At 45.8% G+C, this 18,339-nt stretch overlaps 1 protein-coding gene across 1 annotated transcript in view; it reads left to right on the forward strand.

The window, feature by feature from the left end:
• The window catches only part of LOC117502203 (CUB and sushi domain-containing protein 3-like), a 1,088,443-nt gene that overhangs the window by 320,476 nt on the left and 749,628 nt on the right, over nt 1-18,339 (forward strand). Inside the window, 1 exon segment of the mRNA XM_034161241.1 lies at nt 862-1,084. Within this exon segment, the coding sequence (XP_034017132.1) occupies nt 862-1,084 (223 nt within the window).

Genomic DNA, 18,339 nt, shown 5'->3' on the forward strand with positions numbered 1-18,339 from the left:
GGGAATGAAGGACTGGATGTACTTATTGTTATAACATAACTTTGTTTTCGCAGCCTCTAACGACTGGGAGCAAGAGAACGTTTTGACTATTGTGATGTGGTGTTTAGTGTGAAGGAGTGTGGAAGACAGGACACTTCAGGCAGATGCAGAACAGCTGATACCTGCAACAGACGAACGAGATGTGCTGACCTGAAGTGTTCTTCCTTACAGCTGCACTTGACGTATGCGTTTATGTTATGGGAAGAAACTTGTCTTGCGTCATTACCCCCACCCTTAGGACAAGTTTCTTGTTTATGTGATGAGGGCGTCTCTTAATAAAAAGAGCGGAAAAGCAGGCCAGACTTTAGTGTAGCCTTGGTGTACAGCCTGGCCGCACTCCGCGCGTAATATTTGACTTTCTGTCTCACTGGTGTTTCTTGACTCTGTTTGTCTTGTTAAAGGTTTAAAAATGTTTGGAGGAGAAAATACCCAACAAATATCTTTCAGGTTTCCAATTGTTTGCACCTTCCTCCACCTCTGTCACAATTTACACTTTCCTCTTTCAAAAATACATTGGGGACATTAACGCCCTCTTTGACAAATCCATGGCCACGTATCCTTTTAGATTTCTCTCCTTGTCATTGTAGTTATCTAGCATGTTCTCATTGCTTCTCTTCACGAAAATGTCTATTGAAGTCCGCTTCAATTTTCTGATTTGTGATCTATGTGTTTATTTGGCCCAATTTACAATGGATTGTTTTCCTGGTGTAACCCCCCTCTTTTATTTGGGATTGGGATTGGGATTCAGAAAGCACGCTCTTATGCATTCCCTGTGGCTGTGTTCTACCTGTCAATTTATTATTTTTTTTCTTCTTCTCTCAGGTTTCATCTATACATGTGGCGGCACGATGAAAGGTCGAAATGGCAGTATAGAGTCTCCAGGTTTCCCCTACGGCTACCCAAATGGCGCAAACTGCACTTGGGTCATCATCGGCGAAGAAGGAAGTAGAATCCAGCTCATCTTCTTATCGTTTGCCATTGAAGAAGAATATGACTTCTTGTCTTTATATGATGGGCACCCCCATCCTGCTAACTTCAGGACCAGGTAGGACCAGTGGTTTTTCATGTTTTTTTTTTTCACATTGACACCAAAACCACTATGGCCTCAAATGTAAAAGAAAAAAAAAAAGGACAGTGTGGCATTATGCTCAGCTTTAAAGCATAAAAACAACCCAGTTTAGGATGCATTTCCTGGAAAATGTTTATGCAAAGGTAATAACTCATAATTATATGTTTGTATTACTAAAAGATATGCTGTTGCAGGAATGAATTATATCTATTACAGTAATTTCTGTGGCAAATATGTTTTTTTTTTTTTAATGAGTTGATAGAAAAACAACTTAAATGATTGTTTCCATTCTTCCACTTACCATTAATGTAACTGATCAAATGCCATTCACAGCAGCAGGGCGGTGAGCCGTCATTGTGCATAAATTGCCGAGGCTAAATCAATGCCACTCTGGCTTTGTTTTCTCAGTTAAACTTTTTTTTTAAAACGTTTTCCAAAAGGAACACATATTCACAGGAAGTTGTTTCATATAATCACATAAGCTATTAAACACAGCGTCCAATCAAAACTGCCTTTTTGCAGTGGTTCTCAAACCGGTCCTCAGGGGCAAGAACACATTTTCCATCTCTCCATTTTCTGCCACAAGCTGATAAGCTCATTCAGGTGTACAACCAGTCAGACACCTGAATTACTTGGATTCTTTTGACAGCTGGGAATGGACCAGTGGTCTGCCTGGGTATTTGCCATCCAGTGCCCGAGGCTGTACTGTGGTGTTGCTGATGCAGCGATGCTTGACACACTTGCATGGTCCCAGACATGAATTTACTTGTCTTGTTTTATTACATAATAAGCAACATTTTTCCCCACAAAATGGAAAAAAAACTGAGTAAATTGTCAAACTCACATCAATGCAATCGATCAATTAAAGGATATAATGATTTTCACTTTGTCTCCCAGTTAAGTAATTTCTAACATGAAGTATGTGACACATTGCAGCTTTCATCAAGAGAAAAAATAAAAGGCATTAAAAAATGCACTTTCTCCTCAAAGTTCAATAACTTCTGGCAAATTTTCGACACGGCAGTTCACTTTCCTCACATGACTGATGCAACTGCATCGATTTGGTTGTGGCTACAGTCTGATAAGCACTGTTTAAATTCAGGTGCATGCAAAGGAGGTACCACTGACTTAGAGCTGTGCACGAAAATCTGTTTTGATTCAGTTAAAGAAAAGGGATTAGCGTCATGGAGAGATGAAACGAGTCCTCCTGATACTCGGTCGGCTGCTGAAAAACAATTTTCCAACTGTGGGGAATGAGCCGTGTTCCTTTGGTTGAACTGGCATAATTTCTAATCAGCCAGCTGCAATAATCAACCTTTCTGTGACAATCCAGCAGGGTTTAGTGTTCAAATTGTCATCCAGCATTAATTAAACAAAGGAGCAGAACGGAGTCGAGCAACTGTGACATTTTTTTTATACTTTTATGCGATTGCTAGCTTTGCAGGAATCAAACATAATGGAGAAGACAGAATGTGTGAAAGATGCCCTCTGTGTTCTCAGTGGTTAATGAGGAATTTCTGCTTATCTGTGATAACAGGAAGTGATATTCTATGCTGTGCATGCGTGTACAAGTGTGTGTGTGCATACACAAGTTTGTGCGTCAACACGTGAAGGAAGATTCATGGTCTGGATAGGTATAATTGCCTCACTAGTTTAGTCAAATTACCTCTGCTGTCTTGTTTCATTGTCCGCTTCTCTGTCCCTCCCGTGCACATGTGCACACATACACACATACTGTACACACATGGAGATGCTAACGTACATGTGGACACCGTGCATAATGGCGATTAAAAGTTTAGATCCATTAACAAGGAAATGGTAATTATGGTGCGTCGGATTAACATGGATCACACACGCACAGCCGTGCACGTACAAGCATATGTACGTGCACGCATAATAATACGTTGCGCGTGCACACATTATGCCAGCACGTAAGACTTTTTTCTTTGTGTCATGATTGTAACTGAAGCGCTTGTGTTCTAGTTTCAAGTAACATCTGTAATACTGCTGGGAATCAATTAAAAAACAAATTAATTGCACATTTGTCCATAATGAATCATGATTAATCACACGTTCATGCTCACATTCACATCAACAGGTAATTAGGGAGTTTTCAGAGCTCAGGTTTGCTTGGGTCCATGCACAGGGTGAAAATGTGACTGTTGTATGTTGTTTGGAATCATTAATGGCAATATGTCTATCCATCCGTCCATTTTCTGAAGCCTCTTATTGCAGATAAGGGTCATGGGGAGCTGGAACCGTTTCCAGCAGCACACCCTGGACAGTTTGCCAGTCCATTGCAGGGCCGACACATGCAGACTAGGCATGTGGAGATTAATCGATACAAATTGGTACCTAGATACAAATGTGTGTGATGTGAGCGCATTGATTCATTCGTTGTGCATCGACAGCTTGAATCGTGTTGCATTGCTCGCTGCCTGCTTGCATCGATTTTTTCCAGGGCACATTGAATGCACCACGGACGGGTCGGGACGCCAGAGCAGCTGTTGTTTTTAAGGGTGTTTATCTGCAAAATTATTCTTTCTCTACGTTGATTGCAGACTGCAGCAAGTCTGCTTGAAGCTTGAAGCAAAGCTTCAACCCGCTGTTCTCTGGTTTTTAGAAGCGGCAAGTCCACTGACGTGAGCACCAGCCAGTGTGTAAGCTGAAGTTGCTCATCAGGTAAAGGAAATAATAATAATAATAATAATAATAATAGTAATAATAATATCCTCCAAAGAGCCGTGCAGACTTCGCCCATTGTAAATCAAATGACATCTCTTTCCAAATGTTGTAGTTTACTGATTGTATTATAACTGTTGGGAAAGTGTAGGAACACGGACCCACAACAGGGGGCGCAAATGAACGGACAATGGAGTAAGTCAAAATAACAACGCTTTACTGTTGTGAATGTGCACAACGAATACAACCAATCACAGCAATGGACAACAGTCAATTCACAAAAGTGTCGTGTGGGCAGGCTCGAAGATAGGAGACGCCTCTCCAAGGTAAGACCGGAACCACACGGCTTCCTCCGCCACAGGACCCCGGGAATACTGGAGCCGCCAAGTCCCGAACTCCCAGGTGGCCACTGCCTCCGCGTGTCGGACCTGGTACTGCTGGCGAGGAGCAAAGAACAGTTAGATGGGGGCGCGTATACACCCAGGACTCCGAACAGCAGGAAAGGTACCTCCACCTCTCGTTGGAACAGTAATCCAAAAAACTAGCTCAATCCAAAAGATGCACTCTATTTGCTTTGATACGTTACCTCTCTGGTAGAAACGATATCTCGGCAAATGAGGTGGAGATGCCGTCCTGCTGATATACCTCCGTAGTGATTGGGATCAGCTGTCTCCGGTGATGGGTGACAGCTGTCATCCTGGCTGCTCCTGTAAGGCGGCAGCGCCCTCCGGTGCCTGGAGCCTGCACTCCAGGCAGGGCGCCCTCTAGTGGTGGTGGGCCAGCAGTACCTCCTCTTCAGCGGCCCACACAACAGGACCCCCCCCTCAACGGGCGCCTCCTGGCGCACGACCGGGTTTGTCAGGGTGGCGACGGTAGAAGTCGGCCAGGAGGGCCGGGTCCAGGATGAAGCCCTTCTTCACCCAGGAGCGTTCTTCGGGGCCGTACCCCTCCCAGTCCACCAGATACTGAAAACCCCGGCCCATTCGTCGGACGTCGAGGAGCCGGCGCACGGTCCAAGCCGGCTCTCCGTCGATGATCCGGGCAGGAGGTGGCGCCGGACCCGGAGTGCAGAGGGGTGAGGTGTGATGGGGTTTAATCCTTGACACATGGAATACCGGGTGAATCCGCAGTGAGGCCGGAAGCTGGAGCCTCACTGCGGCGGGATTGATGACCTTGAGTATTTTGTAGGGGCCGATGTATCGTTCTTGCAGTTTCGGGGAGTCCACTTGAAGGGGAATGTCTTTGGTGGACAACCAGACCTCCTGCCCTGGACGATACGTGGGAGCCGGGGCCCGCCGCCGGTCTGCATGGTTCTTCGCCCTCGTCCGGGCCTTCAACAAAGCAGAACGGGCGGCACGCCACACCCGACGGCACTTCCGTAGGTGGGCCTGGACCGAGGGCACACCGACCTCCCCCTCAACCACCGGAAACAACGGGGGTTGATACCCCAAACACACCTCAAAGGGGGAGAGGCCGGTGGCGGACGACACTTGACTGTTGTGCGCGTACTCGATCCAGGCCAGGTGGGTACTCCAGGCCGTCGGGTGCGCGGCTGTCACACAGCGCAAGGTTTGCTCCATCTCCTGGTTTGCCCGTTCTGCTTGTCCGTTGGTCTGGGGGTGGTACCCGGACGAGAGACTGACCGTGGCCCCCAGTTCCCGGCAAAAGCTCCTCCAAACCTGCGAGGAGAACTGGGGACCGCGATCGGAGACGATGTCTGATGGTATCCCATGCAGACGGACGACGTGGTGGACTAGGAGGTCCGCTGTCTCCTGGGCCGTTGGGAGCTTCGGGAGGGCCACGAAGTGGGCCGCCTTGGAGAATCGGTCGACTATCGTGAGGACGACGGTGTTTCCCTGGGACGGCGGGAGACCCGTGACAAAATCCAGGCCGATGTGGGACCAGGGGCGATGAGGCACGGGCAGCGGCTGTAGCAATCCCGGTGTCTTACGGTGATCCGCCTTGCCCCTGGCACAGGTGGTACAGGCCTGGATGTAACCCCGGACGTCGGCCTCCAGGGACGCCCACCAGAAGCGCTGCCGGACGACTGCCACGGTTCTTCGCACCCCAGGGTGACAGGAGAGCTTAGAACCGTGACAGAAGTCCAGAACTGCAGCCCTGGCTTCTGGTGGGACGTAGAGTTTGTTCTTCGGTCCGGTTCCGGGGTCCGGGTCTCGTGTCAGGGCCTCCCGGACGGTTTTCTCCATGTCCCAGGTGAGGGCGGCCACAATAGCGGACTCCGGGATGATGGGTTCCGGGGGATCCGACGGCTCCGTTTTGACCTCATCTTCGTGTACCCGGGACAAGGCATCCGATCTTTGGTTTTTGGTCCCGGGATGGTAGGTGATCCGGAAGTCAAAACGGCCGAAGAACAGTGACCAGCGGGCTTGCCTGGGGTTCAGTCGCTTGGCGGTCCTGATATACTCCAGGTTCCGGTGGTCAGTGAAAACCGTGAATGGCACGGACGTTCCCTCCAACAGATGTCTCCACTCCTCAAGAGCCTCTTTCACCGCAAGGAGCTCTCGATTGCCGACGTCACAGTTCCGTTCGGCTGGGGTCAACCTGCGGGAAAAATAGGCACACGGGTGAAGGACCTTATCTGTCTTCCCGCTCTGGGACAGCACGGCTCCTATCCCTGAGTCTGAGGTGTCCACTTCAACCACTAACTGGCGACTAGGATCGGGCTGCACCAGAACGGGTGCAGACGAGAAGCGCCGTTTCAACTCCTTAAACGCGGCATCGCACCGATCCGACCAGGTGAAGGGAACTTTTGGTGAGGTCAGGGCTGTCAGGGGGCTAACTACCTGACTGTAGCCCTTAATGAACCTCCTGTAGAAATTAGCAAAGCCTAGGAACTGTTGCAACTTCCTACGGCTTGTTGGTTGGGGCCAGTCTCTCACCGCCGCAACCTTGGCCGGATCAGGAGCGACGGAGTTGGAGGAGATGATGAACCCCAGGAAGGACAAAGAAGTGCGGTGGAACTCACACTTCTCGCCCTTCACAAACAGCCGGTTCTCTAACAACCGCTGCAGGACCTGACGTACATGCCGGACATGAGTCTCAGGATCCGGAGAAAAGATGAGTATATCGTCTAGATATACGAAGACGAACCGGTGCAGGAAGTCCCGCAATACGTCGTTAACCAAGGCTTGGAACGTCGCGGGGGCGTTTGTGAGGCCGAACGGCATGACCAGGTACTCAAAGTGACCTAAGGGGGTGTTGAATGCCGTCTTCCACTCGTCTCCCTTCCGGATCCGAACCAGATGATACGCGTTTCTAAGATCAAGCTTGGTAAAAATCTTGGCTCCATGCAGGGGCGTGAACACCGAATCCAACAGGGGTAACGGGTATCGGTTGCGAAACGTGATTTCGTTCAGCCCCCTATAATCGATGCATGGACGAAGTCCGCCATCTTTTTTACCCACGAAAAAGAAACCTGCGCCCATCGGGGAGGTGGAATTTCGGATCAACCCGGCAGCTAACGAGTCCCGGATGTAGGTCTCCATTGATTCGCGCTCAGGCCGTGAGAGGTTGTACAGTCTACTGGACGGGAACCCACTGCCTGGAACCAAATCGATGGCACAATCGTACGGACGGTGGGGGGGGAGTGTGAGCGCCAGATCCTTGCTGAACACGTCGACAAGGTCGTGGTACTCCACCGGCACCGTCCCCAGATTGGGCGGGACTCTGACCTCCTCCTTAGCTTGGGAGCCGGGAGGAACCGAGGAACCTAGACACACCCGATGGCAGGTCTCGCTCCACTGAACCACTACCCCGGACGGCCAATCAATCCGGGGATTGTGCTTCAACATCCAGGGAAAGCCTAAAACCACACGGGAAGTGGCCTGAGTCACAAAAAACTCGATCACCTCCCGGTGGTTTCCTGACACCACCAGCGTTACAGGTGGTGTCTTATGTGTGATCGGAGGGAGCAGGGAGCCATCTAGTGCTCGAACCTGCACAGGCGAGGTAAGCGCCACCAGAGGGAGCCCTATCTCCCTGGCCCATCTGCAGTCCAACAGATTCCCCTCAGAGCCCGTGTCCACCAGTGCTGGGGCCTTCAGGGTTAAATCCTCATACAGGATCGTGACTGGGAGTCGTGTAGCAATGTGGGTGTGTCCCACGTGAATGTCTCGGCCCACCCCTAGCCCAGTCTCTAGGGGCGGGCGTTGGTGTTGTAACCGCTCGGGGCAGTCTCTCACATGGTGCTCTAGTGCACCACAAACAAAACAAGCTCCATGGGCCCGTCTCCTCTGTGCAGCTGGTGCCCTAAATGTTGCCCTACTCGTGTCCATAGCTTCGTCAGTAGGGGGAGCTGTGGCCCCACGGAGCGCAGGGGCCGTCGAGCGTGGGGAAGGCGGAGCGCGGTCGGAACCGGAAGGGAGAGGGACGGCGCGTGCCCGGCCACGCCCTTCGTCTCGTTCCCGCCGACGTTCTTCTAACCGGTTGTCCAACCGTATGACAAGATCGATAAGCCCGTCTAAATCCCGCGGTTCGTCCTTAGCCACCAGGTGCTCCTTGAGAACCAAAGACAGTCCGTTTACAAAGGCGGCGCAGAGGGCAGCGTTATTCCAGCCGGATCTCGCAGCCGCGATTCGGAAGTCGACTGCATAAACAGCTGTGCTCCGGCGCCCCTGTCTCATTGACAGTAGCACGGTTGAAGCGGTTTCTCCTCTATTAGGGTGATCGAACACGGTTCTGAGCCCCCTCACAAACCCATCGTATGTCAGAAGGAGCCGTGAATTCTGCTCCCAGAGCGCTGTAGCCCAAGCGCGTGCCTCACTGCGAAGCAGGTTTATGACATAAGCTACTTTACTAGCATCGGTCGCGTACATAACGGGACGCTGTGCGAAGACGAGCGAACACTGCATCAGAAAATCCGCGCACGTCTCCACACAGCCTCCGTACGGCTCTGGAGGGCTTATGTATGCTTCCGGGGAAGGAGGGAGAGGTCGTTGAACAACCAGTGGAACGTCAACGTTACGCACAGGATCTACGGGAGTGAGAGCCGCAGCGGCGCCCGGAGGGCGCGCTTCCACCTGCGCGGCGAGAGCCTCCACCCTGCGGTTCAGGAGGACGTTCTGCTCGGTCATGAAATCCAACCGAGTCGTGAAAGCGGTGAGGATCCGCTGCAACTCACCGATTACCCCTCCCGCGGACGCCTGCGCGTCCTGTTCTTCCATTGGCCGTTCAACAGCCGGTTGACGCCCCTCGGGATCCATGACGCTGGCCGAGATATCCTGTTGGGAAAGTGTAGGAACACGGACCCACAACAGGGGGCGCAAATGAACGGACAATGGAGTAAGTCAAAATAACAACGCTTTACTGTTGTGAATGTGCACAACGAATACAACCAATCACAGCAATGGACAACAGTCAATTCACAAAAGTGTCGTGTGGGCAGGCTCGAAGATAGGAGACGCCTCTCCAAGGTAAGACCGGAACCACACGGCTTCCTCCGCCACAGGACCCCGGGAATACTGGAGCCGCCAAGTCCCGAACTCCCAGGTGGCCACTGCCTCCGCGTGTCGGACCTGGTACTGCTGGCGAGGAGCAAAGAACAGTTAGATGGGGGTGCGTATACACCCAGGACTCCGAACAGCAGGAAAGGTACCTCCACCTCTCGTTGGAACAGTAATCCAAAAAACTAGCTCAATCCAAAAGATGCACTCTATTTGCTTTGATACGTTACCTCTCTGGTAGAAACGATATCTCGGCAAATGAGGTGGAGATGCCGTCCTGCTGATATACCTCCGTAGTGATTGGGATCAGCTGTCTCCGGTGATGGGTGACAGCTGTCATCCTGGCTGCTCCTGTAAGGCGGCAGCGCCCTCCGGTGCCTGGAGCCCGCACTCCAGGCAGGGCGCCCTCTAGTGGTGGTGGGCCAGCAGTACCTCCTCTTCAGCGGCCCACACAACAATAACAATCAATAAATTATGACAAAAACTACAGATTTTGTTAATTCCTATTTATGTCCAAAGACTATGGATTCACCATGTACATCAAGGATCCAGTGACCACGTACAGATTTTATTGATTTTTATTTGTGACCAGATATCAAGGATCCAGTGACCAATTTCATATTTATTTACTTTAAGACTCAATAAAATGTTGTTGACATAGAAAACCTGTAAAACCTAATTTTAGTACACAGAAAATTCACAAGAGGTATCGATAAGGGAATCGATAAAGAATCGGATCGATAAGCGGAATTGATAATGGCATCGATATCAATAAAATCTTATCAATACCCATCAATGATCATATCGCACCAAATCGACATTGAAAGACATTGAAGATATGTAAATAATTCAATTAAATAATCAAAACAGTAGTAGTTTCCATTCAACATACAGAAAATAATTTCAATAAGCTAATGTATTTGCTCTGGGTTGATCTACTGATTCTTACTCTACAATTATGTTAGCTACAAATGACAGTGATGGACAGTTGGTTTGATCACTTGATGGGCGTTCGCGGGGTGTGCCTGCTACATCTCCGTAAGATGTCTTGTAAATCACTTCAGAGGTGTTATTATTAGATTGAGAAGTGGTTATTTCTTGCTAACATTTACAAAATATATGAGAAACATATTAGATATATATTAGCTATATATCAACATATTAGCTGTTTCAGAGCTTTTTCTGCCATCTTGTATTATTTTGTTCAAGCATCCAACCAGCTGATGTTAACACTGCCGATTCACTCTGACTGGCAGTATGTTATGGCGCTCAGTATTTGCATAAAACAGACTTCAAATCTATTTTGGCCCCGCCAAGCTGGCAGTAGAGCGGCCATTGTGTCTTACCGCTGCAAAATGCCCACTCTGATTGAAAATGAATGGCAAGTTACTTTACCTGTTGCTTGGTGTCACTTGTAGCTAATGTGACCATAGGGTTAATCTTCTCCAGGTGATGCTTGATGCCTTCCTGCAGCTTGTCAATTTCAGTTATTGGATTAGTCCAGGGATGTCCAATATGGCGATCATGATTCACCTGTCGAATGCAAAGATAGTGTGGGTAGATGGCATGGCATTAAAACTGACCCATAGCCAGGGGAGGATGGCGGTTTGGTCGAACCGCCCACTTCATCCACTTTTAGTGTTTGATGTTGTGAGTTGTTCATCTGCTGTTTTATGCAGCAGCTCCAAGTTGGAAAAAAAAAAAAAATTGTTGACGTCTCTCTGTGTCTAAAAGTGCAGTGATGAGAGCACACTTACAGTGAGCTTTACAAAGACATTTTTATACTTTTCTTTAAAACTCTGTGCCTCTCTGTGAGTGTTCTTGCTGTGGTTAAACTAAAAAAAGACCCATGACACATTAACAACAAATAAAGTCTCTTTCTGAGAATGGCATGATGTAAAAAGCTCTGATAAAACCTTTTTACCTGTCAATCAGGTCATACTTGCTAAATACAGATGTTCTCCATTCTTTCTGCTCAGACGGCAGCAAACCAGGGGCGAATCCAAACGGAAAGATTAAAGGTCCACTTTTGAAGAACAACTTATAATAACTATAATAAGAGCAATCAGAAATTTCTGACATCTGCCAAGGGTTGACGAAGACTCAGAATAAAAGATATGCGATTCACATCGTGACCCGGAGTTTACCTGGATCTGGATTCCACACCACAATGCAATGATTGCATACTGATCCAGAATGGCCCGACCGATCAACATGTGGCAATCTGATATTTAATTCACAAGCTGAAAAAAAATGGTGTCTTCCTGATCTTGGTTTTACATCATGATGTCATATGTTTCTGCTGCACAACCTGCATATTGATCTGGAGCACTCCCAACATCCAACACTAACAGGGTATTGTTTGTACAGTAGCCACTTGTGATTTAAATTTTGTCAAGATCCATCAAGTAGATTTGAGATGATCCTCAAAATGGTGAAAATATGATAAAACCTTTTTACCTGTCAATCAGGTCATACTTTCTAAATACAGATGTTCTCCATTCTTTCTGCTCAGACGGCGGCAAACCAGGGGCGAATCCAGATGGAAAGATTAAAGGTCCACTTTTGAAGAACAACTTATAATAACTATAATAACAAGAGCAATCAGAACTTTCTGACATCTGCCAAGCATTGACGAAGACTCAGAATAAAAGATATGCGATTCACATCGTGACCCGGAGTTTACCTGGATCTGGATTCCACACCACAATGCAATGATTGCATACTGATCCAGAATGGCCCGACCGATCAACATGTGGCAATCTGATATTTAATTCACAAGCTGAAAAAAAATGGTGTCTTCCTGATCTTGGTTTTACATCATGATGTCATATGTTTCTGCTGCACAACCTGCATATTGATCTGGAGCACTCCCAACATCCAACACTAACAGGGTATTGTTTGTACAGTAGCCACTTGTGATTTAAATTTTGTCAAGATCCATCAAGGAGATCTGATCCTCGAAATGGTGAAAATATATATATATAAAAAAAATATCCAGAATTGGGATCTTGATCCTGATCCAATCCAAAATTTAGTGAAGTCTTCCATGGCCTAATACCTATCTGTGATGAACATTTCATCTAAATCCATGCAGTAGTTTCGACGTAATCCTCAAAAGTCTTTGAAGTGAAATCCTGAGCCATAATCCGGATACAGATCACCTCCAAAATTTATCTAATCCAATCCAAATTAATTTATAAAGCACTTTAAAAGAACAACAAAGTTAACAAAGTGCTTTCCAAATAAGACATTAATAAAATACAACACAGATAAAACAAAAAAATAAGTAAAAAAGTGACCAACATGAGTAACACTGACTAGAACAATTTTGAAATGCCTTAGAGAAAAGATGTTTTAGTGAGACTTAAAAACCTCTAAAGAAGGAACCAGCCTAACAAAAAATTTGAGCCTTAATAGCTATAAGTGGTGAAAATTACATCTAAATCCATGCAGTAGTTTTGACATAACACTCAAAAGTCAATAAAGTGAAATCCTCAGCCATAATCCTGATCCAGATCACCTCCAAAATTCAGTGGAGTTTTCCATGCCCTAATATTTATCTGTTGTGCAAATTTGGTGAGAATCCATGAAGTAGTTTTGACGTAATTATCCAATGCCTATTTAAAGTGTAATCTTGATCCAGAAATCTTCATCCAGAAGCCAGATCCGGATCCTGATCACCTCCAAAATTTAGTGCCTAATATGTATCTGTGGTAAAAAAAAAAAGTCAAAATCTGTGTAGTAGTTTTGATGTAATCTTGCTAAAAGTTATCCTTCAAAGCCTATATAAAGTGAAACTTGAGCCAGAATCTGGATCCAGATCCAGATCACCTCCAAAATTTAATGCAGTCTTCCTTGGCCTAATATCTATCTGTGGTGAAAATTTCGTCAACAGTCAGACAGACAGACAGATCCAATGATTTTATTACGTCCTTGGCAGACCTAATAATTTTAAAAACTAAAATGTTTAAGTATTACTCTGGGACTATGTTTTACTACAGTTCTGCAATAAGTTTAAGTGATGAGCCAATGTATGTTTAGTGTTTGTAATGCAGGTCGATCATTTTGACTTGGTCATTTTAAAAGTAGCTTGCAAGCCGAAAACGTTTGGGGACCCCCTGGATGACTCTGTAATCTCCAACAAAAACAATTGGGAATTTTTATGGTTTACCACCATAAATGACCGTTAATCTTTGTTGAGAAAAGTTAGCTCAATGAAAGTTATCAAAAGTAAATTTAGTGAAATTGAAATAGTCCGCTAATGGTTTTCAGCATTATCTGAAAAGCTAATCCACTGACGAAAAAAATTAGTTCTGATAATTAGCCATTAGATGATTAGCTGAACTACAACTGGATCCATCCCTTTTACCCTCTTTGTCTGTCAGGACAGTGGCATGTGCAGCTTTGGTGGTTTTCCATGTTGCAGTGTGCCATACTATGTATACTATGTAATCGGTGATCTGGCATCAATACCGACGCCGATTCAACAATTTCAGTCCATTTTACTGGGGCTCTGATCACTTAGTGGTCGTCTTTTCAGCAATTGGCCTTTGTGAAAAATGGACTCTACAGTTACTGAGCTGAAACATTTTTGTCACTGCATGTTTGACAATTCCTTGTTGTGCTTTTGTATGCAGCAAAACATTTCTAACATTGTGTGGTATAGGTGCAAATGAGCCTACTATTTTTGAGTGACAGGGCACCTGCTAACTACACATAGCTAGAGGCATGCACCAACTACGACACAGCAAGTGGGCACTTGCAGTGTAAAATAAGTTTCATACCAAGTGGCCTTCATGATAAACAGCTTTTTTTCTTGTGAAATTGGGCGTCCTTCCAGTCCCCCTTTAGATTTTTTTTTTTTTTTTTTTTTGCTGTTTTGGCATTTGATATGTTGACTGGGAGAAAGAGGCTGATGCTGAGCTGTTTTTGGTGAGAATTGCAAGTCTCCTTTAATTTATTGAGGGGAAGATCTTGTTCACAAAAGGACACACTGTGACGCGGACGTCTGAAATGCAGTTTGGTTATAGAGGACCAAATTTCTTTTTTATTCCAGTTCTGCCTTTGTTGAAGCCTTTGCTTTGTGACACACAGCAGGAGTAAATGGGAACACAACATTGTCACAGTCCAAACAATATTAAAAATATTTTTCTTTCAAAATAATGTGAAAAAATAGTCAATAGTGACTTCTTTAAATAAATTCAAAGAGCTTGTTCCAAAAGCAAGACACCACATGTGGAGTCTCAACTGCAAAGTTGGGAATACTTGGATGAAGTATGAGTTTATAAATATGTAATTGTGCCAGCAGTTTACACTCCAGTCCATCCAGGGAGAGATCTCTTAATTAAATTGACAAAATGTTTTAATTGCACTCAACAAAAATATAAATGCAACACTTTTGGTTTTGCTCCCATTTTGTATGAGATGAACTCAAAGATCTAAAACTTTTTCCACATACACAATATCACCATTTCCCTCAAATATTGTTCACAAACCAGTCTAAATCTGTGATAGTGAGCACTTCTCCTTTGCTGAGATAATCCATCCCACCTCACAGGTGTGCCATACCAAGATGCTGATTAGACACCATGATTAGTGCACAGGTGTGCCTTAGACTGTCCACAATAAAAGGCCACTCTGAAAGGTGCAGTTTTATCACACAGCACAATGCCACAGATGTCGCAAGATTTGAGGGAGCGTGCAGTTGGCATGCTGACAGCAGGAATGTCAACCAGAGCTGTTGCTCATGTATTGAACGTTCATGTCTCTACCATAAGCCGTCTCCAAAGTCGTTTCAGAGAATTTGGCAGTACATCCAACCAGCCTCACAACCGCAGACCACGTGTAACCACACCAGCCCAGGACCTCCACATCCAGCATGTTCACCTCCAAGATCGTCTGAGACCAGCCACTCGGACAGCTGCCGAAACAATCGGTTTGCATAACCAAAGAATTGTCTGCACAAACTGTCAGAAACCGTCTCAGGGAACGCATCTGCATGCTCGGCGTCCTCATCGGTGTCTCGACCTGACTCCAGTTCGTCGTCGTAACCGACTTGAGTGGGCAAATGCTCACATTCCCTGGCATCTGGCACGTTGGAGAGGTGTTCTCTTCACGGATGATGCGAAGGAGATGTGTTGCACTGCATGAGGCAAATGGTGGTCACACCAGATACTGACTGGTATCCCCCCCCCAATAAAACAAAACTGCACCTTTCAGAGTGGCCTTTTATTGTGGGCAGTCTAAGGCACACCTGTGCACTAATCATGGTGTCTAATCAGCATCTTGGTATGGCACACCTGTGAGGTGGGATGGATTATCTCAGCAAAGGAGAAGTGCTCACTATCACAGATTTCGACTGGTTTGTGAACAATATTTGAGGGAAATGGTGATATTGTGTATGTGGAAAAAGTTTTAGATCTTTGAGTTCATCTCATACAAAATGGGAGCAAAACCAAAAGTGTTGCGTTTATATTTTTGTTGAGTGTGTGTAAGATAAATTAGTCATTGAAACAGTTTCACTTTAAAATACTGGAGTATTCACTTTCATTGTGGTTTTTTGTGATGGAAGAATCCCTAATGGTTTTATGTGACTTTTGTCAGTGTTTCAGGACAGTTAATAATATCCACACACAGTTGTTTCATTTAGTTTTTTGAGTGTAATGCATAATGTATAAAATAATGTATTATGTAAAATAATGTAAAATACATATTAATTCATATAAAATGCATAATGGAAAATCATTTACTGAAGCAGTAGCTTAATTTAGCTTTAAAGCATTTTGCATTTTTTTAACATGGAGTATTCTGAAACGGTGAATAATTTTCAGATGAATGTATTTCATTAAAAAAATTTTTTTATTGTTTTAAAAAGTCAGTAGAACTAATTTCTTTTGTTTTCTCCTATTTGCTCTGGATATGGATCTGGTATGGACCGGCGTGTTGATTTGGCAGAAGCTTTACACTGCATGTCTTTCATATGTACATGGAGAATGGCTACGGTGGGTTTTGGACCCAGAACCTTCTTGCAACCTTCTTTATTTTGTTTTAGCACTGTTGTCGTGCGTTGCCTGTGCTGCTCCACAGCCTGTCCAGTGGATTTTTATTTTTATTTTATTTTATTTTTTAGCACTGTTGTTGTGCGTTACCTGTGCTGCTCCACAGCCTGTCTAGTGGATTTTTATTTTATTTTAGCACTGTTGTCGTGCGTTACCTGTGCTGCTCCACAGCCTGTCTAGTGTCGGATTCCCTGTTTGGGAATCCGCTAGCTTAGCGTAGCTACTAGCTCTTAGCCGTTTTAGCATGGCGGCTTCTCCTGTCTCTCCCGTACTTTTCTGCTCTGGGTGTGAAATGTTTAGTTATTCCTCGGCCTCTTTTAGCAGTAACGGTACATGTAATAAGTGCAGCTTATTCGTAGCTTTGGAGGCCAGGCTGGGCGAATTGGAGGCTCGGCTCCGCACCGTGGAAAATTCTACAGCTAGCCAGGCCCCTGTATGCGGTGCGGACCAAGGTAGCTTAGCCGCCGTTAGTTCCCCCCCTGGCAGACCCCGTGCAGTCGGGAAGGCAGGCTGACTGGGTGACTGTGAGGAGGAAGCGTAGCCCTAAACAGAAGCCCCGTGTACACCGTCAACCCGTTCACATCTCTAACCGTTTTTTCCCCACTCGACGATACACTCGCCGAGGATCAAACTCTGGTTATTGGCGACTCTGTTTTGAGAAATGTGAAGTTAGCGACACCAGCAACCATTGTCAATTGTCTTCCGGGGGCCAGAGCAGGCGACATCGAAGGACATTTGAATTGCTGGCTAAGGCTAAGCGTAAATTTGGTAAGATTGTAATTCACGTCGGCAGTAATGACACCTCGGTTACGCCAATCGGGGTCACTAAAATTAACATTGAATCGGTGTGTAACTTTGCAAAAACAATGTCGGACTCTGTTGTTTTCTCTGGGCCCCTCCCTAATCGACTGGGAGTGACATGTTTAGCCGCATGTTTCTCCTTGAATTGCTGGCTGTCTGAGTGGTGTCCAAAAAATGAGGTGGGCTTCATTGATAATGGCAAAGCTTCTGGGGAAAACCTGGTCTTGTTAGGAGAGACGGCATCCATCCCACTTTAGAGGGAGCAGCTCTCATTTCTAGAAATCTGGCCAATTTTTTGGGATCCTCCAAACTGTGACTGTCTAGCGTTGGGACCAGGAGGCAGAGCTGTGGTCTTATACACCTCTCTGCAGCTTCTCTCCCCCTGCCATCCCCCTATTACCCCATCCCCGTAGAGACGGTGCCTGCTCCCAGACCACCAATAACTAGCAAAAATCTATTTAAGCATAAAAATTCAAAAGAAAAAATAATATAGCACCTTCAATTGCCACACAGGACTAAAACAGTTAAATGTGGTCTATTAAACATTAGGTCTCTTTCTTCTAAGTCCCTGTTGGTAAATGATATAATAATTGATCAACGTATTGATTTATTCTGCCTAACAGAAACTGGGTTACAGCAGGATGAATATGTTAGTTTAAATGAGTCAACACCCCCGAGTCACACTAACTGTCAGAATGCTCGTAGCACGGGCCGGGGCGGAGGATTAGCAGCAATCTTCCATTCCAGCTTATTAATTAATCAAAAACCTAGACAGAGCTTTAATTCATTTGAAAGCTTGTATCTTAGTCTTGTCCATCCAAATTGGAAGTCCCAAAAACCAGTTTTATTTGTTATTATCTATCGTCCACCTGGTCGTTACTGTGAGTTTCTCTGTGAATTTTCAGACCTTTTGTCTGACTTAGTGCTTAGCTCAGATAAGATAATTATAGTGGGCGATTTTAACATCCACACAGATGCTGAGAATGACAGCCTCAACACTGCATTTAATCTATTATTAGGACTCTATCGGCTTTGCTCAAAAAGTAAATGAGTCCACCCACCACTTTAATCATATTTAGATCTTGTTCTGACTTATGGTATGGAAATAGAAGACTTAACAGTATTCCCTGAAAACTCCCTTTGTCTGATCATTTTTTATAACATTTACATTTACCCTGATGGACTACCCTGCAGTGGGGAATAAGTTTCATTACACTAGAAGTCT

The sequence above is a fragment of the Thalassophryne amazonica genome, chromosome 20 (assembly GCF_902500255.1).
Source record: "Thalassophryne amazonica chromosome 20, fThaAma1.1, whole genome shotgun sequence".
Taxonomy (NCBI): Eukaryota; Metazoa; Chordata; class Actinopteri; order Batrachoidiformes; family Batrachoididae; genus Thalassophryne; species Thalassophryne amazonica.